Here is a 24,831-nt window from a genome sequence, read left to right as displayed (position 1 = left end):
TGATTAAGGAATGATAACAAAGGAGTGGTGTCCTTCTACCGTAACATTTTCAGGCAGAGGTTTTACCTTTACCTCTCATGGGAATTCTAAAAGACGTTATCATGCTGGATTAGAATACATGCAAGGCTTTTCCATCTGGGAGAGAGATAAGAAGGAAATAATACAAAGGAGACTGTGCCATGGGATAGGACAGACGGAGAATAGCTTTGTTCTGAAATATGTGCAGTTGGAATAAAACAACCACATTGATTGGAGAGAATGCTTATTTCATCATTTGGGGAAAAAATACTCTCAAACTATATCCAGAATGTCAAACAGTGCTGTCAATAGCTAGAAGTTAAATTAAATCCTGCCTTGCTAGTGAGCTTACTGTCCTTTCATTGTTTAATTAAAATGACTTTTTATTGTTTGCTTAAATTGGTGTGCTTTTTACTGGGATGATGGATGGGGAAGCATATCTCATTCTACATTCCTCCACCAGTTAATTGACTAGAAAATTATCATGGACCATTTTCTCATTGGCTAGTGCTGAATACAACCATACCAGAGCTTTGCAAGTAATTCCACTATGAAAAATTTTTGTAGGAGGAAAGCATCTCTATGGCAGAGTACCAAAGAACTTGATTTTTGCTAAACTCTTTAGCAAAAATAAAATTTACCTCTGAAACTTGAATGCGTAAATGAATCACTGCAAGAACTTTTAAATGCAGATTCTGATTCAGTTAGTTGAGGACAGCGCTAAGACTCTGCATTTCCAGTAAGTTCCCAGGGGATGCTGATGGCTGCTGGTCTGGGGACACACTTAGAATAACAAGGTGACAAGTTATTCTGTATGTAACATGTCAACAAAATTTTTAAAGGTGCAGAAAATGATGGCAGGATCTTTGAACTCTGCAGTTGAAGTATATATGTGAGTGCTTAGCTTTTGCTTTCTTTCTGTGTGTGTGTGTACAGACACTCAGACACAGATACCTTCACCTATATACATCTGAATATATATGCATTCCAGTCCGTATTCAAATCTCTTCAAGGTTATGGATCTGTTGTTTGAATTCAGCATCCAGTCAAGGACAACACATTAGAATTGATTGTTATGCCTCTACAGCGTGTTTTGGGTTTTCATGACATTGACTTTGATTTGACTAGGTCATTTCCTTTATAAAGGCACTTTCTAGATTTGTCTGATGATTTGATTAATTCAGATTAAACATTTCTGTAAAGAGTCTACTGGTGTTTTTATTGTAGGAAGTTTTTTTTAAAACAGTAATTCTGCAAAAAAAACAAGGTTTTGCATTTATATTCAGTCATATTAGTATCAAGACGACTGCAGATGCATACTTGGATGATAAAACCAGTCAGAAAACTCAAGAAAATGATAACTATAAAAGTCAGGAATAGTGATTACTTTTTAGAGGAAGGGAGGGATCTCCGATTGAGTTGGGGAACATGAACAGACTTCTGGGATGGCCAGCAAAATTATATTTTCTGACCTGACCAGTGGTTACAAGAGTGTTGACTTTATAATAATTCACTAAGCCAGACACTTGTTTTATGTACTTTTCTCTATCTGTGTTTCATTTTGGAATGAATTCTTTTTCATAAGAGAGAAATCAGAGTAATTTCTCTGATTCTGAAGGCCATACCGTGCTCTTGGGCTAAGTATATTATTTTAAATTACCCTTAGGAGAAAGGAAAGAGAAAGAGAAGGCTAACTTTTTTTTTTTTTTTGAGACAGGGTCTCGTTCTGTTGCCCAGGCTAAAATGCAGTGGTGCCGTTATAGCTCACTCTAGTCTCGAACTTCTGGGCTCAAGTGATCCTCTTGCCTCAGCCTTTTAAGTAGCACAGATTATATGCCCATACCACCACATCCAGCTAATTTTTTTTAATTTTTAATTTTTATACAGACAGAGTCTCACTATATTGCCCAGACTGGTCTCAAACTCCCTGGGCTCAAGTGATCTTCCCACCTCAACTTCGCAAAGTGCTGGGATTACAGGTGTGAGCTACCATGTCTGCCCCCATTTTTGTTTTTTTAATCATCTGAGTGGTTTCAAAGCTTTTGTTCTTTCCATACCACCAAGCTGTCTCCTTAACAATGAACTCTGAGATCCATTTAATAATTCTGAAAATTTCCAGTCACTTCTGTCACACATAGAGGCCAGACTTGGTTGCAAATAAGGAGCCATTTGCAAATGTCAGAGTCTTGTTACATAAATATTTTTTTAAAGACAAATGTCAAATTCTTTTTTCATCTGTCTTCCAAAGATAAGTGTTAATATGCCATAAAAAAATACGAACTGGCAGAAAACCTCAAGGGGAAATCCTGTGGTATACTTTCCTTTGGAGTGATTGAAAAGTAAACAATTTGTCTTATAACTTTAATTTGCATGTGCGCACACACGCACATGCGCGTGCACGCACACACACGTTGCTCTCAGCCTCTTTTAAATCCTTTGTTATGCCGACACTAGTTCCTAAAAGGAACTTAAAACTGAACCTCCCTAATTCACTATTTTAAATAAAAGTCACTTGGTTAAAAAAATAAAAACATTAAATTAAGGCCAACTTGGTAAGTAAAATCCTCTGTGGATCAGTTAATGTGTCTTGATAAAAAGCAAATCAACATAGCTGAATCTGGGAGATAGGCTCCTACTTTAATACTTGAAGTAGTTTGGCAATTCCTCCACTCCATAAAGGAGTTTAGGGCATAAATTTAGTGGGATACGTGGATGATAGTTTTTCACCCACCTTGGTGTATTAGTACACTACTGAGCTCAGATGCCAAGAGAGATTTTTGTGAAGTTGGCAGTGAAGCTCTAACCACAAGAATGTTCACATGCCAGCATGTTCACCTAAAGCAAGAGTATATATACAACTGGCTGAGATCCAAAGAAGGAAACTATGCTAAAGAGAGATAGCTGAGGGGAAGGCAGAACTTCCTGTCTCAAGTCATGTTAATTATAACATTAAAAGGACAGCATTCATTTATTGAGTACTTACCAGGAACGGCTTTTACTTAGCAAGAATACTTATTTACTAAGTAGACAAAAATGTTGTAGAAGCAACCAAGGCTCAGTATCCTCCTCTGTAAAACAGGGATAAGAGAATCTAACTCATATATTGGGTTGTTGGAGAAATAAAGTAGATCATGTTTACAAAATAAATTGCCCAGTGCCTAACCCAACAAAGCACATCATATATGAGTTATCTTTCTTATTGTTACAAGATTTCGAAGTAGGGCTTCTCCTCATTCTCCACTGCGGAGCTGCCTTCGCACTCCACAGAAGCTGTGACAGCACCCACCGTTGTCCATGTGCAGCACAACAAATCAAGCCGGGCAGATCTACCATTGGCACTAGTTACCAACTTCCTAGAGAGACCCATCAGTCCCAAAATCCCCGCTCTAGGAGTCCTGGAGAAGAGACTAACGCCCAAATGCCTTCACTCTGCCAAAGGAGCTTCCCTTTTTTGTGTGTGTGTGCCATGGACTTCTTGAAGTAAGGAAGCCTGTGGACCTCTTCTCACTGTGATATTTTTTAAATGCATAAAATAGAACACGGAGTATGTCAAAGAAAACCAATTACACTGACATACAATGATCAAATATTTTAAAAATGAATTTGTGTTACAGTAATATGTGTTTCTATAGTAATGCTTTTAAATACCAATAGCAGCAGATCTAAACAACTGAAGTGTCTAAATGATGAGCGTAAGTCACATGCTGAGATGTCTGCAACGACAAAGTCATAGGTACAGCTTATTAGGAATATTAATTTTTCATTAAAGGTTAGAGAAAATAAAAAAGATGCAATTTTTGCCCATTCAGATTCACAGACCCACTGAACCCTATTTACCGAGCCCAGGCTAAAAATGTTTACTATTATAGCCTCATTTTTGTATGGGCCTTGGAGAAATTCCACCTTATTTTTCATGCCCTTCAGAGCTAGATCTAGTTCGATGTTATTACTATTCACGGAATGTCCTAATAGTGCAACAATTATGCTTTGAGCTCTGCTAAGGTCTAGGCCATGACAATAGGCTCTGAGAAAAGAAAAAGATTTTGGGGTTCTCCTTCACATAAAACTTTTTATTTCCTGGCAGGAAAAGGATGCATATTTACAGAGACACTGCTAAACTGTGGTTCTTAGTTCAGAGGAAAGGAAATAGTCCCTATACCCAAAATATAGTCCTTTAGACACATTATACAAGAATTGCCAGCGTCGCTCGGTGGATGGCTGTAAAATCACTTAGTCCAGGCTACACTAAAGAAAAACACTTCATCAAATTGGGACCCCCCACCCCCGCCCGCACACACACAGGGTCTTGCTCTGTTACCCAGGCTGGAATGCAGTGGTAGGATCCTAGTGTGCTGCAGCCTTGAACACCTGCCTCAAGTAAAGTAATCCTCCTGCCTCAGCTGCCCTAGTAGCTGGGACTACAGGAAGCACCACAGTGCCTGGCTAATTTTTTTTTTTTTTTTTTTTTCCAGTTTGTGTAGAGACAGTCTCAGGATGTTGCCCAGGCTGGTCTCGAACTCCTGGGCTCAAGTGATCCTCCCGCCAAAGTGCTAGGATTTCAGGCGTGAGCCACCACACCCAGCCTAAAGTCATTGTCATTCTTAGTTGGCTCTCACCAATATGAAGTTAAGAGATGAGGCATGGGGTTGAGATCAGAAGTCTCTCCAGTCAGGCAGTGCTCATTTTAAATACCAGCTTTGCTGTGGCCTAAATTTATCATCTTGGAAAATTACTTCAACTGTCTGACCTTTAGCTTCCCTATCTGTAAAATGGGGTTTATAATAATAGCAGTTTCTATCTCATAGGGTTTTTCTGGCAATTAAATTTAAATGTTTTAGAAAATCCTTAGCACACAGCCAGGAACTTAGTAAGTGTTCAGATACGAGTTTCTCTGTAACTGGAGGCTGATGAAAAGAAACATTTCCTGTTGGTCTCCGAGTAAAGGAGGTGCTGGCTTGTACCTACACCTAGAGCTGTTGGGTTTTCTAGTAGCAACCCAAGGGTTAATACTGCCAGAGGGTGTGGGTGGCTTCTGTTTAGATAAAGCCACATCCCAAAGCTTCCTTCCAACCTTGGTTGCTATTGTTAGAGTTTTTCACCACCTCTTTGAAGTTTCAAGATTGACAGATGTTATTCGAGAATTCCTCCTCCCGCCAAAAGTTTTTTAAGTGTAAGTTTTCTAAAGAAATAACAGGAAATTTTAGGAGAAAGTAAAACTTTGGTTTCTGACATTGAACTGGGGATTTCTAGAATCTTCCTCAGTCAGTGCTGCACATACACTTAAGGGGATTTCTGTTTTTGTGTTTCCTTTAGGCTAAAAAGGAATTGAAATGAGCAAAGAAGACTGTTTTTATAGATAGTTAGGAATTATAAATTAAAGGTAGCCATGATGAATCAACATTCCATTTGGACATTTTAGTGAATTAAGGACACAGCTAAGTAATGATGCAGTTAATATTTAAATTTTTCCAAATTTCATTTTCTCATATGTGAAAAAAAATTGACTACATATTCACATTTGGCCAAAGTGAAGTCTCTCGAGATTCTGCCAATGAGGTTATTAAAGTGACACCTCTAGAACAGGGGTCAGCAAAGTTTTTCTGTGAAGGGCCAGACAGTAAATATTTTAGGCTTTCTGGGCCAGATAAGATCTCTGTTGCACGAACTTCTTAGTTTTATTGTTTTTTAAACAACTGTTTAAAAATGCGGGGAAAATCATTCTTAGGTCATAGGACTATACAAAAGCAGGCCATGGGCTCTTGAGCCATAGTTTGTCAAACCTTGCTATAAAATATTAGAAATTTGAGAAATATCGTTCCACATAAGTTATCATTCAGTTTCTAAAACACGTTTGTTGAATACCATAAATTGCCCCATTCTGCCCCAGGTACTGGGTATAGCATGGTGACCAAATAGATCTGGCCACTACCCTGCTTTGTCAGGGAGAAGCAATCAGATAATCAAGTGGATTTATGATTATAAGACATTCCATGTAGTTACAGACACAGAGAATGGAGACAAGTGGGTACTTCAAGCAAACACATTCATTGGATACCACAGATAATAGAGGTGGAGTTTCAGGGAGGGAACATTGTGGAAGTGGTAAGTCTAAGTGGAAATGCCGACTGCTGGATCGGCTGTTGTGGTTGAACATTAGTTCGTCTGCCCCCTTAATTTTGTTCTCCAGGTTTATACTTTGCTGGACAACAGGGACAGTCCATACATCTCCACAAGAGCATCTTTTTTTCTTTTGCATTTGAATCGTTCTGGAATTGCTTTGTCCCACCCCATTTCTGCCCTACTCTTGCCTGTTCTTTATCCCAACCCAAGCCTCCCAGTGTGAGTAAGAATTTATGTTTTTAAGGGTCAGTCACCAAATTTTCTCACTTTCCCTATATTTTTTAAATGCATTCATGTATCTTTCCAAAAAATGTTAATTTTTTTTCTCTTGGTTTCTGGAATTCTGATATATTGGGGTTACTTCTCTGGTTACTAGACCCAAGATTTTCATTTGGAATATACAGTCAGTGGAAGTTGGCATTTCTACTTAGACTTACCTTAAGAACAAATAATCATATTAAACCTTAAAAATTGATATATACTAGCTTCATTTCTCACTGTGTTTTGTTAAATGAAAGTATCAGATTCTGGGCCAGGTGCAGTGGCTCACGCCTGTAATCCCAGCACTTTGGGAGGCCAAAGCGGGCAGATCATGAGGTCAGGAGTTCGAGACCAGCCTGGCCAACATGGTGAAACCCCGTCTCTACTAAAAATACAAAAAAAAAAAAAAAAAAAAAAAAATTAGCTGGGCGTAATGGTGCACGTCTGTAATCCCAGCTACTTGGGAGGCTAAGGCAGGAGGTGAGGTTGCAGTGAGCAGAGATCGCACCATTGCACTCCAGCCTGGGTGACAGAGCAAGACTCCATCTTCAGGAAAAAAAAAAAAAAACACGAAAGTATCAGATGCTGTATATAACCTGGCGTTCATCATCGTGAGCCAGGAAAATTTAGGACATGAACACACACAAGTTTAGGAGAGGAGTTTAATAAGCAGAAGAGAAGAGAAGGAGAAACAACTCTCTATAGAGAAAGGAGTCTCCAAGCAGAAAGGACGAGCTGGCGGTGAATGTGCTGGATTTTATAGTCCGGTTTGAGGAGGCGGTGTCTGATTTACATAGGGCTCACAGATTGGTTCATTCAGGTATGACGTTTACATAGTGCATGGGGAGGACTGGTCACCCCACCCTAATCTTATGCAAATGGACTTTCCAGTTGATCAGCACCATCTTGTCTGCTCTTTACTGTACACATGGCTGACAGAGAAGGGAAGATGGAGCCACCGTCTTGAACATGTCGTTACTTCCTGCCGGCATTCACCCGTGCAAGCTCCCAGCTTGCCTGTGTCTGAAGCTCGACTTTACAGGCTGCTGTTTGTTAGCAAATGATTTGGGGCTGCTTTTCATTAAAACGAAAAGCCTTACCTTGGACTCCCATACCCTTACTATCTGCCCAAGTAATTTCTTCTTAACTCCTTTATCAATACCATTTAGGTAATAGGTTCCCCTCGAGAGAATTTGGTTATATCCTCATTCCACCTGGACTATATTCTCATCACTTTTTTTTTTTCTCTTCAAACACCTACTGTAGGTGAAAACGGACAATTGAATAATCAAAAGATCCTTCTCTGACATGGAGTTTGTTTCCCTACCACCTACCCGTTTTTTCCTTTCTATTCCCCAGGTGCAGGGTGGTCAGTATGGGAGAATTGCTCTTCCTTAGATAGATCATATATTCTTTCTCCTGAACAGAGCACTCTTTCCACTCATCACTGACTTTTCCCATTCTTCAGAGACCAACTTAAAGGCAATTTTTTGCTACTGTGCCTTCCATGTTTCTCTAAACTCTTCCACATTCCACTAACATATAGATTGCATTGTACATTTAGCCCCTATCCCAGATGCCATATATTCCTTATTTGTATATATGCCCTAAGTCCTCTATTGAGTACTCTGAGGGCAGTGCCATGCCCAACGTAGACACTCAGTAGTGATATATTTAACGAATGATTCTAGGATCTGAGCATGATTAATGGGTACTTTGGAGGGCGGATAGATGACACATAAAGCAGTAGAATTCTGGCATGTTTGCCCAATGAAAACAGCCCAGCACAAGCTCCCATTGAACTAGAGCTGCCTTTTGCTGTCTCCTGTCCACTGTCTGTTTCTATTCATGTCCTTCTTCCAAAGAGGAAAACTGTTTCACCAGAGCCAACAAGGCCAGCATATGAACCAAAGTTTGAAGCACAAGATATTATAGTTAGATATCTGGTGCTAAGGACTCTATTCATCAGCTCACAGGGGCCTGCTCCAGAATTCCAAGTCATAAAACTGCAACGTTTCCATTGTTAACTGATCTTACCTTTGTGGCAATGTTTCCATCGTTGCTATTAAATATTTCAGTTCCATGAAACTACAATTTACATGCACACTGAAAAGAGAAATGGTGGGTGGTGTAAGATACCTGTCCAAAGAGATCCTTTCCACGGACTCCTCTCCCTGTCACCCATAGGCCTAGGGTAGCCTGAATGCTGATCAGGGCAGAACAAGTTGGAGCTTGAAAAAGAGCAAAGATTTTGGTGGAAACCGTGGCATGCTCTGTTTTTACCAGATATCATACATGCAAATTTTTTGAAGGCAGAAGCTGTGTCATTTTTTTCCACGTTCCCAATGTTCTGAGCTTCGATAACACTCAATAAATGCTTTGTCTTTTTATTTGGCAGTATTGAGGATCTGCCGTGTGCTACGTGCAGTTTACTGTAGTGAAGAAGACATGGTCCCTGCCAGCATGGAGTTCCCTGTCTGTGGGGGATGGGGAAAGTGGGGAAAGACAGACGTGAAATCAAGAGGTGGAGTCATAGGTCATTTAATTTAAGTTGCACTGAATTGTTACCTAGGAAAGGTATAAGATGCAATGAAAATGTATAAAATAAGACAATTTTCCAAGTTTTTCTAGGTCTCTCTTAAGGAGTGACATTTAAGCTGAAATTTGAAGGAAGAGTAGGAGATGTCAAATAGATGGCCAGAGGCAGGGAAGACTGAACAAGTGTGCACTGGCATCCCTGAAATAAAAATTAACAATGTAGTATCTACAAAAACTATACAGACGCTAAAATCTATAGATGTTCGGGCATGAATCCGCTTCCTGACAGTACATACCTACCACATCCAACTCCTTCTCTCCTTGTTTTGTTTCCCCATCAGAATACAACACCAGCAATCCTGACTTGTTGCTAGTCATATTTCAAGTGACAGGCATCAGCCTCCTGCCACCACTGGGAGTTGCCATATCTGTCATCATCATCTTCTACTGCTACCGCGTTAACCGGCAGCAGAAGCTGAGCTCATCCTGGGAAGCTGGCAAGCCACGGAAGCTCATGGACTTCAGCGAGCACTGTGCCATCATCCTGGAAGACGACCGCTCCGACATCAGCTCCACATGCGCCAACAACATCAACCACAACACAGAGCTGCTGCCCATTGAACTGGACACCCTGGTGGGGAAAGGTCGCTTTGCTGAGGTCTATAAGGCCAAGCTGAAGCAGAACACTTCAGAGCAGTTTGAGACAGTGGCAGTCAAGATCTTTCCCTATGAGGAGTATGCCTCTTGGAAGACGGAGAAGGACATCTTCTCAGACATCAACCTGAAGCATGAGAACATACTCCAGTTCCTGACAGCTGAGGAGCGCAAGACGGAGTTGGGGAAGCAGTACTGGCTGATCACTGCCTTCCATGCCAAGGGCAACCTACAGGAGTACCTGACGCGGCATGTCATCAGCTGGGAGGACCTGCGCAAACTGGGCAGCTCCCTCGCCCGGGGCATTGCCCACCTCCACAGTGATCACACTCCGTGCGGGAGGCCCAAGATGCCCATCGTGCACAGGGACCTCAAGAGCTCCAATATCCTCGTGAAGAACGACCTGACCTGCTGCCTGTGTGACTTTGGGCTTTCCCTGCGTCTGGACCCTACTCTGTCTGTGGATGACCTGGCTAACAGCGGGCAGGTAAGTTAGAGATAGTGCTAGATTCCCTTTACCTTGAGCCTGGCCTCAACCTACCTCTTGATCCGTATCTCCTGGCTCTTATCTCAAACAGCCCTATACTCTGGACGCTGGTTTAGAGAATCTAGCCAAAGTACCGAGTCTGCCTTGAGCATGCTCTGCTCTCTCCTGCCTGAGCATTTTTGCTAATGGACAGCATTTCTCCTCCTGTCTTCAAATCCCTCCCAATTCAGCACATTTTTTCCTCCTGGATCAATTCTCATTTCTCTTCCAGCAAATGCTTTTTCCTTTTTTCAAGCACTGTCAGTACTTTACCTCTATTTTTTCCCTCTCTTATGGTTGTACTCAGTCCTTTCTACTCTATATTAGCTGTAGTTGTGTTGGTTTCTTTGTATGATTCTTTGTATTAATAGGGTCGTGGAAGGCCTATTAATAATGTCATGGATCTCCCTGAAGTCCAAATCTACATCCACATGGTCACCCAAGATACCTAGCACAATGCCTCGAACATTGAAAGTAAAATAAGTACTTGTCAACTGAGTGAGCGCTTCCGCTCTTGAAGCACTCTCACAGATTAAAATGGAAATGTTTTTGGCTAAGAAACTATCGGAAGGTGATTAGAAATCACCACAACATCTTATAAATGACAAGCCCAGTGTTTTCACACAGTGGAGTCTGTGGAGAGCAGCACTGTCTTCTTTAGCCAGGTGGCAGGACACACTCTGAAGCATATGGTTACTGCTCAGTCAGCCCTGTGTCCATGGCAGCACACACAGTGTTGAGGTAAACATCGAAACATGGGCAGCCTAATGTGCCAGAGTAATGAGCCATGCAATGACCTCTTGAGAAGAAAAACTGTTTCTAATACATGCCAATGAGAAACATTCCTTGGAATGATAATATCAACTCACTCGGCTTCCCTAGATCCTTGGGAAGGCAGGACTTTATTGTTATTTAGTCAGTCTATACATACTACAATACTAAATATTTAAGTGATCCATTCCCTGGAATATTTTTTTCCTTTTTCATATGGATCCCACGTTTGCATATTATCAGTCATAGAGATTAGCACAGGCCTAAAAGTCAAAATAAAACTACATGGCCCACACGTGAAAATTATAAAGTGATCCAGATTTGGTCTTTTACTGTAAAAATGCTTTTATACAATTTAATTTAGTAGAGATGATATGCAATGGTACTATATCCTTTGCACACTGGAATGTGCCATGGGATAAATAAAGATTAAGACTCAGTCCTGAAGTGATCAAAACTGATAGCAATTATTATTTTTATCGTAAGTCGTGGAGCTTCAGGAATAAAAAAATAAACTTAATTTTGAAAAGCAAAAATAAACATTTAAAATATCACAAATGTTGTCTCTCAGGTTATCTGTAAGGATGTTACTGAAAAATGTGATGACACAAGTCATGGGGTTAGATAAGGCAGCTCTGGGGTTTGGCACTTGCCTATTTTGGCATGCTTTGTTTATAGTCTTTAGAGCGTTTTCAGGGAGAGAACATCTCTTAAAAAATAACCATCTACCTGTACCTTTCTGTGCATTTCTCATTCTTTAAAACAGCCCTGTGATTTTTGTAAAAAAATCCTTTGCACATGTCAGGAGCCACTATCAGCTATACTGTGAAAATAAAAATGCAGCCGGAATTAAATGATGGGCCTCACTGTCTGTTTTTGCTATAGGTGGGAACTGCAAGATACATGGCTCCAGAAGTCCTAGAATCCAGGATGAATTTGGAGAATGTAGAGTCCTTTAAGCAGACCGATGTCTACTCCATGGCTCTGGTGCTCTGGGAAATGACATCGCGCTGTAATGCGGTGGGAGGTAGGTATGGACCAGCATCACTGTGTAGTGGTAAACTTGTCTTCAAAATAAGATCATGTGTTGGCCGGGCACGGTGGCTCACGCCTGTAATCCCAGCACTTTGGGAGGCCGAGACAGGCGGATCACGAGGTCAGGAGATCGAGACCATCCTGGCTAACGCTGTGAAACCCCGTCTCTACTAAAAATAAAAAAAAAAAATTAGCCGGGCGCGGTGGCGGGCGCCTGTAGTCCCAGCTACTCGGGAGGCTGAGGCAGGAGAATGGCGTGAACCCGGGAGGCGGAGCTTGCAGTGAGTGGAGATCCGGCCACTGCACTCCAGCCTGGGCGACAGAGCGAGATTCCATCTCAAAAAAAAAAAAAAAAAAAAAGATTCTGTGTTGCTTCATTATTCCAGGGGTTACAAAGCAGTTATTAGAGCTACTTGAGATCTGATATTATGCAACCATCCCAGAACTATTTGGGGTTGTGCTAAACAGCCTAGGTTTTTAAACCGAAAGCCACATTTAGAGCATAAAGCTTTGTATCTCCTTTTATAAAGCTTTGTATAATTACTCTTCTCTTGACACATCTCTTCACAATTATTTAAATATCTGGCAAGAGATGAATACTAATAAAATGTGTAAGAATTACCTCTAATGATCATAGGATGATATTCAGATAAGCATCTGATTTCTTTTACTTTGTGTTTTAAGGTTTTTCAGAATTATGTCTGGGAAAAGGCTTTGATTCAAAATTTAGTTTTATGGACATGACATTCTTTTATTGGGCAAAAAAAGAAAATCATTGTTTGAGATATTTGTTTAGGTTTTGAAAATTCTAGTGAAGAGGTTATTGAGGAAAGCTGTCCTTTCGCTGCTTAAGCCTGCAAGACTGATTGGGAGGCCTACTTTTCTCCTGAAAAGCCCAAGGTGTCCAGCTGGCTTGCTCTTTTTCTCCCAAGTTCAGCCACCTACTGTTTGTTTTTCTATTAGGATCATTTTTCCCTGAACACACTGTCATAGCCTCCCAGATGCCCTCTGCTATGTCTTCTTTGCAGGTTGTATGCTGAGTCCTTTTCACTTTAGAGGCTGTTACTACTATTGACCGTGAACCTGTAGATAGGATGAGCAACAAACATCTGGGGTGCCAGGGTGAGGCTATTCTAGGAAGTGTTGTCCCCTAGTGTCCAAGAGACAAGAACAGTTAAGGTGTACATTACTATACCCTTTCCTGACTCTTCTCAGTACCGTGGAGGGCAGATGAATGACACATAAAGCAACAGAATTCTGGCATGCTTGTCCAATGAAAGCAGCCCAGCACAAGCTTTCATTGAACTAGAACTGCCTTTTGCTGTCTCCTGTCCACTGTGTGTTTCTATTCATGTCCTTCTTTATTTCTCAGGTGAGAAAGGGTCTTAGGTCTCACCTGAGAAATCTGTGCCCCCAAGTTCATCCTGGTTGGCTGCCAAATGAAGCCAAACTAACTCCATTCCTTTTTTTTTTTTTTTTTTTTTTTAAAGACAGAGTCTCATTCTGTCACCCAGGCTGGAATGCAGTGGCTCAGTCTTGGCTCACTGCAACCTCCGCCTCCTGGGTTCAAGTGATTCTCCTGAGCCTCCTGAGTAGCTGAGATTATAGACACGCACCACCACACCCAGCTAATTTTTGTATTTTTAGTAGAGATAGGGTTTCACTATGTTGATCAGGCTGGCATCGAACTTTTGACCTCATGATCTGCCTGCCTTGACCTCCCAAAGTGCTGAGATTACAGGCGTGAGCCACCATGCCCGGCCTCCATTCCATTTTTAACTTTTTGTTTTGTAATAATTTTAGACTTACAAAATAGTTGCAAAACTAGTGGAGTTTCTATATACTCTTCACTCAACTTTGCCTGTTGTTAATATCTAACCTAAACCATAGTATGGCTGTCAAAAACAGCAAATTAGCCTGGGTTCAGTGTTCTTAATTAATCCATATACCTATCTGTACTTCCAAGTCCCCAGTAATGTTCTTTTCTGAAACAGGGTCCAGTCTAGGATCCCGCATTGATCTAATGTGCACGCCTCCTTAGTCTCCTTGACCTTGTGACAGTTCCTCAGTCTATTTTTGTCTTTTATGACCTTGACACTTGTGAAAAGTTTAAAACAGTTATTTAGACTGTCTCTCACTTTGAGTTTCACTGATGTTTTCTCATGATTTGTTGAGATTACATATTTTGGGCAAAATTACCACAGAAACGATAGTGTGCCTGTCTTCAGTGTGTTATATCAGGGGGAGTAAGATGTCCATGTGTCTGATGACTAATGTTACATTTGGTCTGTTGGTTAAAGTGGGACCTGCTGGTTTCTCCTCTGTAAAAAATACTATTTGTCCATTTGTAAGTAATACATCCCTTTGACCTGTTTCTAAAGATACTATATACCTGTTTAGCAAACTTAAGCAAAATTTAGCAAAATTTAAAATTTTAGCAAAATTTAGCAAGTACTAAATACCTATTTAGAACTTTCTTATTCATAATTTACCCACTAATTTGACGATCTATGACTAATTCATGCCTATAATAATTATTACTATAATGCTTGCTTAAGGAAGATTTTCTATTTTTCTTGTTTCTTCTACATTTATTAATATGCATTCTACTTTAAGAAAGATCTGCCTCTTCTGTCACCATCCCCTGTTCTTTGTTTACTAATTATGTATTTATATCAGCAGGGGATTTTGGATGTTTATTTTATTATATGGATATCCAGTATTGTCATTATTTATTTTGTTGCTCAGGTTGCCACAGCTTGGGTCACTGGTCCAAACTACCCAGCATTTTTCAGTTGGCACCACTGCTGGCTCTGATTCTTCATCCTGTTCAGAATATGCAGAGCCAATTCTCCAGCGTGGGTCTAGGTCACCCCCTCCCATCCTGCCTGCTGCTGAACCTCATGTGCTTTCCTGAGACCCCGGCATGGGGATGGCACTTCCTATCTAGCTGACATAGTTATTTTCTAGTTTCTTGACCAAGGTTTCTTCCCCCAAAACACTTCCAAAAGTTAACTTTGTTTTTCCTTGCACAGTGAAATTTGTTTAACCAAGTTTCAGCCACTGAGAATAATTTTCTGCTTGAAAGCTCTGACAGTTCCAAAATGAATCTTAAGCCGGGTATGAGTTGTGTCAGAGACAATGCTGTTGTCACTGTCAGAATAAATTTACCTAGATTTCAGTATCGTTCCCTATCCTTTCAACCCTGTTATTCTATAAACATGAGCGGGAGATTGTGTCTCTGTCTTTCCCTCTGTCAGTGCAGCCAGCTTATTAAGGCCCTAGGTGAGCTCCCAGCTTTCATTGTTATCACTGACTAAAACCCTTGCCTGTTGATATTTGCTGAGTGTGGAAAAATTTAAGCTAATGAGGAAGAAGTTCACCAACTTTTACGAGGTCTAAAAACAGTTACAGTATAAACAAGTTTTCCCAAGGAAGGAACAGGATCTGGTTTATTCAGCTAGTCTCAAAAAATCTTTTATAACCTTAGGATAAGAACAGACAGCCCTGGGGAACCGGAAAGAGGCCATCCCAGTTCTCATTTCCTTTGATCTTAAGCCCACAGTCCTGTTTCTCCCATCTTCGCTCAGGCTGCAGACACCAGGGTTATTTATCCATCCTCATGTTCGTCCTGACACAAAGCCCTTCTCTTGATTAAGTATGTGAACTCACGTAGTAAGCTCCTTCTCCCACCTTGACTTCTTCTTTTAAAAGCATTAGTGATTTTTGTTTGTTGCTTTCTTTTTGGTGTGTCTCAAAAACCTTAAAGACGTATTTTCAGTCTAGTCTTAGTTTCAGGGGCTTTTCTTTTACATTCAAAAAGTCCTCTGGAAAGTATACGAAGCCTGAAGACAGATGGATTCCCTCCAACTGCATGCATCTTGATGTTGTCCCAACTGTAGCTTTTGTAGAAACATAGATGGAAGGACAGGTTTTGACCTCAAGAGGCTTACAGTCTACAGGAAATAGTTGTTTGTTTCTTCTCCCTTCTTTTTCAAAAACTTACACATGCAGATAAGTTTCTTACCTTACAAATTAAATAAATAATGAATCCCCCTGTTTGATGTTAGACTTTAATTTTAAGATACAAGGAAGAGGGAAGGATGTAAAAGGTCTTTCCTTAAGCTTGAACTTCTGCAGTTTGCAGTACAACATATGTAATTACCACTTTTTAAAAAATCAGCAGTCCTATTTCAAAAAAGGAAATGTGGAATATGCTTACCTTTGTATGATGAATCATAGATGGACAGTAAAGGGAACCAGATCTCCAGGGTCATTTTCTCTGTAGGCTCTGAGTCTGTGTGCTGTGGGATCATGGATCGGGGCCACTTCTGTGACACAAAAGGCTTATGATCTGGCCCATCGAGCCAGCTACCAAGCACCTACAGGGAAGCCTACTCAAGAGGTATGATCCACCTCAACTGTGTGCAGAAGGATGGTGGGATCCAAGTCTCCAGTGAAAACAGCTAATCTACATGGCAAGTGTAGTGGATCTACCCGCTGAAGGAGGGTAAATGAGCCTCCTTGAATTTCTTAGGATGACTGCCATTGGTAATATGGATATAGCACCCCATCCGATACTGAGAGAGTCCCCAGTTGTACTGATACTTTTTTAAGCTATGGAACATTAACCTCTCCATTATCAATTGTTAATGAGCTGTTGCAGAAGTGACTATTTGTTTTACTTTCTTGGATGTTGACATTACACTATTCACTACTTGAAGAAAAATGTTCTAAGTAGCAGAAGATCTAACTGAATGAAGTAGGATACAAGGATTAGGGACAATTTCACAGAAAACTGTGAAGTCCCGTGTCTCCTGCCTTTAAGTGACTCATAAACATGGATATTAAGGCTCCAAGCTCACCTCCACGCCACATTCTCATTCTGTGTTCATCAGTTCATCGTGATGAAAGTCTTTTAGGTCTCACCTCCAGGCTTTGTCTCATGCTATTTACTGGCACTGGAACACTTAACTAGACTGTTTTTAACAGGCAAGTGTGGTTCAGTTGTGATAAATGCTTAGGAAGGGAAAGCAGTGAGCTCAAGGGACTGAACGCCCAGGTTGGCTACAGGGAGTGCAGTGTTAGGGTCAGGGAATGAGAGTTAGGTCAGTTCTTGAAGGAAGAGGAAGACTCTGGAACATCCTTCTGAGTTACTTCTTTATCAGCCAATCACTCCTCACTGCAAGGGAGCACAGGGAAAACAGAAAGAACAGCACTACACTGGAGAAGCCTCACTTTTATCAGATGAGAAAACATAAACAGATGATAATAGAGCTCTTCAAAAGCCAGGTGGTACAGCTTCATTTAGCACAAAATTCTACCAGGGAGCTCGGGAGATGTGCTGCAGTTAGGTAAAGAGGCTGGTCAGAGAGAACGGCTTCACGTTGAAAGTACGTTTGGTCCAGATAAAGCCATAAAGGAATAACCACCACTTCTTGAGCACTTGCTCCAGACATCAACTCATTTAATCTACCAAAACTCTTTTAGGTGTGTACTGTTACGAATCCCATTTTACAACAAGAAAACTGAGGGCTCAGGAAGTGCGAAAGTTGTGGAGCCAGGAATCAAAGCCCTGTTGTCTGACTCTGTAGCTCACTGGCCGTAGTATTGCAGGTATACTGCTAGCCTGGCCAATGCAGAACATGTTTTAAAAATAGTAGCTATGGCTGGGTGCAGTGGCTCACGCCTGTAATCCCAGTACTTGGGGAGGCCAAGGCGGGCAGATCATGAGGTCAGGAGTTTAAGACCAGACTGGCCAAGATAGTGAAACGCCATCTCTACTAAAAATACAAATATTAGCCGGGCATGGTGGCAGGCGCCTGTAGTCGCAGCTACTCAAGAGGCTGAGGCAGAGAATTGCTTGAACCTAGATCACGCCGCCGCACTCTAGCGACAGAGCGAGACTCCGTCCCCAGCCCTGCCCCTAAAAATAGTAGCTATGATTCCTATGAGCAGTGTGGATAGGATAGTCAGAGCTACTCTGTGCATCCTGGCAGTTGATACGAAGCCTTTCCAGCAGAAGCTGAGGAGACAATCACATGTTTGAGGAACATTCAGTGATAGCCTCACTTCTCTGGGTGAATCCCTGTTAACAGACCCCAAGGCTGTTAATTTGTGTAGCATGTCACAGTATTGATGCCTTAAAATTTGAGATAACTGCTTTGCCTTTATTTCCCTAAAGATACGTTTATTCATTCATTCACTCAAAAATTATTCACTGAGTACCTCTTGTGTAGCAGGCATTATTTAAAATGCCAGGGATACTGTAGTTTAAAAAGCAGTGTCTTTCTTCGAGAGACAGGAAGTCTGGTGAAGAGCCAGTATTTTAGTGACAGGTAATGAACAAAGAGGTACGTAATATAATGTTGGAGTTGGGTGGGGTGGGTGGGATGATTTTAGAAAGAAAAATAGACTTGGGGGATAGATAATGAAAGAGGCTGTCATTTCAGACATTGTAATCCTCTGAAAGAATACAAAAGAAAGAAAAGAACACAAATCTTTCAGAATTGTTTGAAGTCAGAACAAGACAGGAGGAGGTGACTGGTGTGTTACTGTTTTATGAAGAAGGAGAAGAGCTTCTTCATGAAGTCGCCGCTCAGCAAGAACAGAACTGGAGAGGGGTTCTCTTACAAAGAAGCCCCTGTCCCAGGCTTTCAGTCTGTCTGGTGTTCATACAAGTGTTTGTGTGTTGTGTGGAAGGCGCGTGAAGGTGCTCCCGTTCAGGACCCCTTTGGTGAACACAGCAGGCACAATACTCTCGTCATCCCCAGCCAAACTGGCCCACGAGCACATTGACTTCCACATCCCTGGCATTGAGGCCTTCGAATAGAAGCTGACACATAGCAGCCAGCTAAGCAAGTATTTAACGAGGAGTAACACAACTCCAAGAAGGGCTCCTTAGCGTATTGTCAAGTTGCTGAGTCTTGTAAGATGGAAAAAAAAAAAAAAGAAGTGCAAATGAACCAAAAAGAAAGGGAAGGGGGAGGGGCAAGAAAGAGAGAGAAAAAAAAGGAGGCGTTGGAAAGAGGGCTGAGGAGAGACCAGGATTGAAACACTTCATTTTCCTGGATTTTCGAGGGAGCACAGTTTGGAAAGCAGATATGAAGACTCGGGGGGTACTGCTTTGGAGAAAAGCATCAACCACTTTGCTGCCCTGTTACGCTGGGACTACAGTCGAAACAACAGCTGTGCACCAGATGCTGACTTTCCGAGGAATACCATTGCTGTCCCAGAGACCTGCTCTCTGAGTGTTGCGGAACTGGGAAGAGACAGGCAAGCGTGGTTTTCTCTTAGGAGCCTTTTGAGACAAATTAAAAGAAGCTGCGAGGGCCCGGCAGTTGTGGGTGGCTTCCGTCAGCGAAAGGGCTGCAGGGAGAGGTGGCAGGAGGGAGATGGAAGGAAGAGAAAGTTGTTCTCAAGCAGTGAAATAAAGAGGTTTTTTTTTTAGAAAAGATGCTGTTTGAGGCACTCAGGGAAATTCTGAGGTGTTCAGCCCTGTCCGTCTGGCTTCAGAAACAGTCTGAGGGTGAGACAAAGGCTTGGTTTGATGAACTAATTCTGCTGTGTAGGCATATGTCTTGGGTGGAGTGCCTCCAACCCTGGAACAAGAATTTGAGTGCAAGTAGTTTAGTTGGGAAGAGATTGCAGGAAATGCCAGTAAGAGAATGAGGAAATGAGTCAGGAGAGGGAAGGAAACCAGTAAAGGATATCTTATCAAGTGAGTTACCACTGTGGGCAACTGGAGTATAACTACGGGCGGTATAGAACACACACCTCAGTGTCATACCACCTGACTTAAAGGAAGCTGGGTGTTTATCTTTCCAACTCCCATCAGTCTTTGCTGGAGGGCTGCTCCAGGCCGAGCTGGGAGGGTTCACTCCCCAGCCCTCCTCGCCTGTTCTTCCTGGAGCTGGGCCAGCCTAACCGGAAGGGCCATTGCGATGGGGTTGGGAGGTGGTGGTGCAGCTGGCCTTGCAGCATCACACTGAATAACGTTGGGGGGCACATGTGACTCTTCTTATTTTGTGGATATAGGAAGTGAGGCACAAACTCTTGACATCTCTTTTCAAAGTCCTCATATCTACTTTTTAAAGGAGTCAGGGCAACAACAACAAAATAATACTTGCAATGCATATTGTTAGCTCTTCCACTTTTTAAGTGCTAAACTCAGTCATTACTCTCTAAGCCCTTCACTTTTTTCTTAGAGGCAATTCCAATTTTTTTAAAAAAGTGGTTCTTATTATAGGTTAGCCAGGTATAACATTTTCTCTGGACTCATCTCACATGCTCCTGAACTTGCTGTCTATGCAGTTCTTCACAAGAGAGAGGCCCAAGGTCAAACATCATTTGATCAAATGTGCAAAGAGGAACTGCATTAATTCTATTGCCAACTATGCCCTGATCTGATGCCTGTGGTTAAAATGAGATTCTCATCCTTACCTCACCTCCGCCACCAGTCACATCTACTTCCCTAAACCCAGAAAGGACAAGTGTTTGGGTTTAATGTGGGTACATAACACCAGCTAAGGAGAGGGCTGCTCTTTGTCATTGTTTTTTTGCATAGCTTGTTTAGAAATTACAAATAACCATCCGGCAGACCCCATAAGGTTCCCCTTCTCAAGGTTATATGCTAAAGAGGGCCCCATCAAGGCAGGGAGGGGCACCCTTGTCACATTTGGGAAGGGCGTGTTCATACCAGGGACTGCCCCAGCTGTACTTGCTCTGGTTAGGGGAGAAATCTCTGAAATGCTTGGCAGAGATGAGCAAGCATGAAAGCTTCCTAAAAAGGCAAAGGCAAATTTCTTCAGAGTAACAGTAATACAGTGTGCAATTCTAAATGCTCTTCCTGGAATCCAGTGCACTCTTTGGGCCTCAGTTTTCTCAACTGTAACATGAGGATGTTGGATCCCGTCTTTGAAGACTTTTTCAGTAATCTTTCTCTGACTCATTTGAAACCCTTAAAATACATTTAATAACTTGTATTCATTTCTCCGGTGTCAAAATGCATCTCACATTTCTTAGGAAGCATTTAAAGCAATGTTGCCCCACATGTGGTCTTTGGAAGGTGCTGGTCCTCAAACTCTCTGTTTCAGATTTGCAATATAAGGACAGAAACCAAGATGTGTTTGGTACCTTTAATAGCAGTTTGATGTTGCCACAACACTCAAGTGGGATTCATTTTTCTTGTAATTCATTTCTACTGTATTTTACCAAAGCCTTTATTCCCAATGAAGTGAGGGCAAAACATCTGGGCTTTTATAAAAAATAGATTGAGAAGTGCTCATTTGCCAGAGTGGATTAAACATCCCAGTCCCAGCTGCCTGAAACCCTGGGGAAAAAGTTGGAGTGTCCAAGGTCTCAGGCCATCAACTCGTTGCCAATCACCAGCTCTGTCCAGTTCCCCAGGACTGCCTGGGTTCTGTTACAGGAGGTCTCATCCTAGGAAAGACCATTGGTACCCACCTGACTGACAGAGGACTTTCTGCTTTCTCCCTCCTCTCACAGGGTTCAGGCTGGCTCTGGCCACCCTCTCCCCCTTCTTCTGCTGAGTCAAAGCAAATATCCGAGGCATTCTGAGGGACACTTAGAACTGAGGAGCAATTAAGAAATGCCCTCCAGGAGGGAATGGCCTCCATGTTACATGGTCATCCTACAAGTCCTAATGGAGGCCCTGAGAATGGCATTGCCTTGATGGCCATAGAAGGAAAAACGAGCAACGTTGCCTGATCACTGCAATTGAATATCAAAGATGTTAACTGAGAGCCACATGTATACACACTGCTAAACATTAAACCGTCTTCCTACACATTGCAGGACATGAGAAAAAAAAAATGGGGCTTAGGAGTAGGATGTCCAAAATGAGAGAGAAGGGTAAAGAAAGAAGAATTGAAAAAATCCATAATTAGAAAGAAAAAAGCAAACATGCGTTTAGCTGTTTTGGTAAATCTATATTACACAAATAGGACATTTTTCAGAAGTTAAAGAAAGGTCAGCCTAAATCATGCACACACTGCATATCCCCATCCCTACTCCTAATCTGAAAAACTAATATTAAAGGATTAGAGTATGACAGTTTGGGTCAAATGATGATCGTCCCTCCCCAGACTTGTCTATTTTAAGCTTAGGAGGAATCAGAAGAGCCATAAATTCTCTCAGTGGGGCACAAGGAGCCAGTCCCTTTGCCAGCACCTCTCAGACTACCCATGACCTCCCTTCCTTGTGAAATTTACCCATAACTCAAAGATGGGAAGCAGGCCTTGTATCCCTTGGGAATATTAGGGAATCTCACAACTTTCCAAGATTTTAGGAAAAATAGGAAGTAACCTATTTATAAGTCTCTTCGTTCTGGGAAGGGATTATTGCCTTTGTCTTCCTTTCTAAAATAGCATTCATTAATTGTTCTCTAAGTAAAAATACGCCTAGTGCCATCTTCTCTCATTCCCCATGGAAACTTGCTTTGGTCCACAGAGTACCTATAAAAAAATTACAATAAATTCTATAGTTTATGTAACTTGGAAGATTAGGACTTGACTGACAGCTGGGGTCTATTCTGATCTCAACATTTTCCTCCTCTGGTGTTCGTTATGTCCTCCTCTGTCACTTCTGACCGTGAGTATAGGGGTTGTTGTTGATAGTCAGAGGAGAAAGAACTCTCTGAAATGCTTCGTAGAAAGGAAAAAGCATGAAAGCTTCCTGGAAAGGCAAAGGAGTTTCATCAGAGTAACAGTAATACAATGTGAGATTCAGAATGTTCTTCCTGGTTTAGTAATTTCACCTTCACAAGAAGGAGCTACATCAAGGCTTCCCCAGGGTAGCTTTGCAACTACAGTCAGATGGTGCAGATTCACTGAGACAAAGGCCTAGGGAGAGAGGAGAAAGCTGTATCGGACCAGCTTTACTAGAAGTGGAGTCTGACACACTTTTGTGCAATGATTTATTGAGGATAAGCTCTCACGAGACAGAAGTAAGAGAAGCAGGAAGAAGCATGGAAGGAGTTAAGTGAACTTGTAGTTCAAGAGAGGTCTAACCTCAGCTTGATCTCATAGAAAGCTCTGGAAAGCGTGAATTGCACCGTAGTTACCCACCAAGAGCCAAGAGAATTGGACTGTTAAACTTCAACATTAATTTGTCATTGGCTATACGCTGCCTCTGAGAGTAAGGCGGTCATGTCCAGGAATCTCCAGGATAGGCAACTCCCATTGGCCAAGGGCAATCCCCCAGAAAAGGGTGAAGGTGTGAGCCCTTATGAACCAACACCTGTGGCAACTATGGGCTGCTGGCCCTAGCTTGGTGAAGGGGACCTCGGCAGGCACCAACTACAACTGCTACAGAAGCCAAAACAATTGAAGATGGAAGGTCTATGGACTGTACCTTATCTAAAGAACAATTTATATCATATTCAAATCCTATCCTTTACTATTATATGGTAGTACATATATCTCAAGGTATGTATCAAAGAGGCATCACATTTGATTAGGTTGGATTACAAGATAAATCTGAAGAGGAGGTAGCTCAGTTCAGTCTATTCATTTTATAGAAGAGAAGAAGTACGTGAGAGTAAACACTTACTGGGAACTAGATCTGATTCTCAGTTTTCTCTTTTGCTTGAATTCAACCCACCTCATATTTATTAAATTCTTACTACGTATAAGGCACAGTTTTAGGCACTGAGCAGATAACTGAAAGACATCAAATTCAGCCACTGCCTTGTGCCTTAGGCATTTACAGTCTGGTTGAAGATAGGGAATGAAAGAAAAAAATAAGAGTGTAAATACTATGCAAATCACAGTTCGGATCTCATCCAAGAGCAGTGTGGATTAAGTGCTTGGGCACTTGAAGGCGAAAGCATGACACACAGGAGGATAGTTTGTGGTTTGTCTTAATATGATGGGAGGCCTTCATCCCACATTCCCCTGTATTTAAAACTATAAAAAAGAAAATGTCCTGGCAGCTCTACTATTTGGGTGAAGCTGAAAAAGATAAATATTCAAGCAGAGTTCTGGAAAAGGGGAAAAAAGAAAATGAAACAAAGAACAAAAACAAGCCATCCCTTTTCAAAATGTCATCCTGCCATGAAAGCTTCTTCGTTACCTAAAAGTGCAAATTTATTGAAACTTTTACTCATTACATAAGATTATTTTGAAGCTAAAGGCCAAAGATCCAACTTACTTTGGAGAAAAGTGTTGAATTCAGCCCAGTCTCTCCTTTCAGCCCAGACATGTTTTAGTACTGCGATGTTTTCTGTCTTTTTAACTGTCCTGTGCTCTGTTTACACTATATTAATCTGCTCATTTAAATTGGTGTTTTGTTTTAATATTCGGCCAGAGTTTATGCACTGCCACTTTGGAGAGAATCTTAAGATTCATTCATTCATTCATTCATTCACTCACTCAACAAAGCATCTGTTGACAGCCTTTTGGCATGGGATACCCTTTCAATTGGCACCAAGAATGCAAGAATGAGAAAGGGACTCAACTTGCACCCAAATGCTCACAGTCCAGTTAGGTGAGAAAAATAAGCAGGTGAATATATTAAATAAAATAGGGTACATGCAACAATAGAGCCCTGCCCAGGATATTTAACCAAGATTGATTCTAAGGATGTTCAAGGAAGTTTTCATAAAGAATTTGACCTTAGTTGAAGCCTGAAGCCCTGGTGAAGGGTTACCTCCTCCTTTATCATTTTCTTTGTTGAATATACCATCTGAGGAAAATTTTTAAATTTTAAAATTTTTAAAAATCTTTTTAAAATGTTGTTAACGTTGTTAATCTGTCCCTTGTCTTCCCACTAAAACAGCATTTCTCAACCTTTTTTAAAATCAGTGATATCAGGCCGGGCGCGGTGGCTCAAGCCTGTAGTCCCAGCACTTTGGGAGGCCGAGGCGGGTGGATCACGAGGTCAGGAGA

General features: G+C 41.5%; 1 protein-coding gene across 6 annotated transcripts in view; it reads left to right on the top strand.

The window, feature by feature from the left end:
* The window catches only part of TGFBR2 (transforming growth factor beta receptor 2), an 87,612-nt gene that overhangs the window by 55,784 nt on the left and 6,997 nt on the right, over positions 1-24,831 (top strand). For all 6 annotated transcript variants that reach the window (XM_045387070.3, XM_005545565.5, XM_074030856.1 and 3 more), the window contains 2 exons: positions 9,279-10,078; positions 11,774-11,915. In XM_045387070.3, coding sequence (XP_045243005.1) covers positions 9,279-10,078; positions 11,774-11,915 — 942 coding nt within the window. The remainder of the gene's footprint in view (positions 1-9,278; positions 10,079-11,773; positions 11,916-24,831) is intronic.

Source organism: Macaca fascicularis, chromosome 2 (genome assembly GCF_037993035.2).
Source record: "Macaca fascicularis isolate 582-1 chromosome 2, T2T-MFA8v1.1".
NCBI classification, from domain to species: domain Eukaryota; kingdom Metazoa; phylum Chordata; class Mammalia; order Primates; family Cercopithecidae; genus Macaca; species Macaca fascicularis.
The sequence above is the reverse complement of the archived record's forward strand: the minus strand, read 5'-3'. Positions and strand labels throughout refer to the sequence as shown.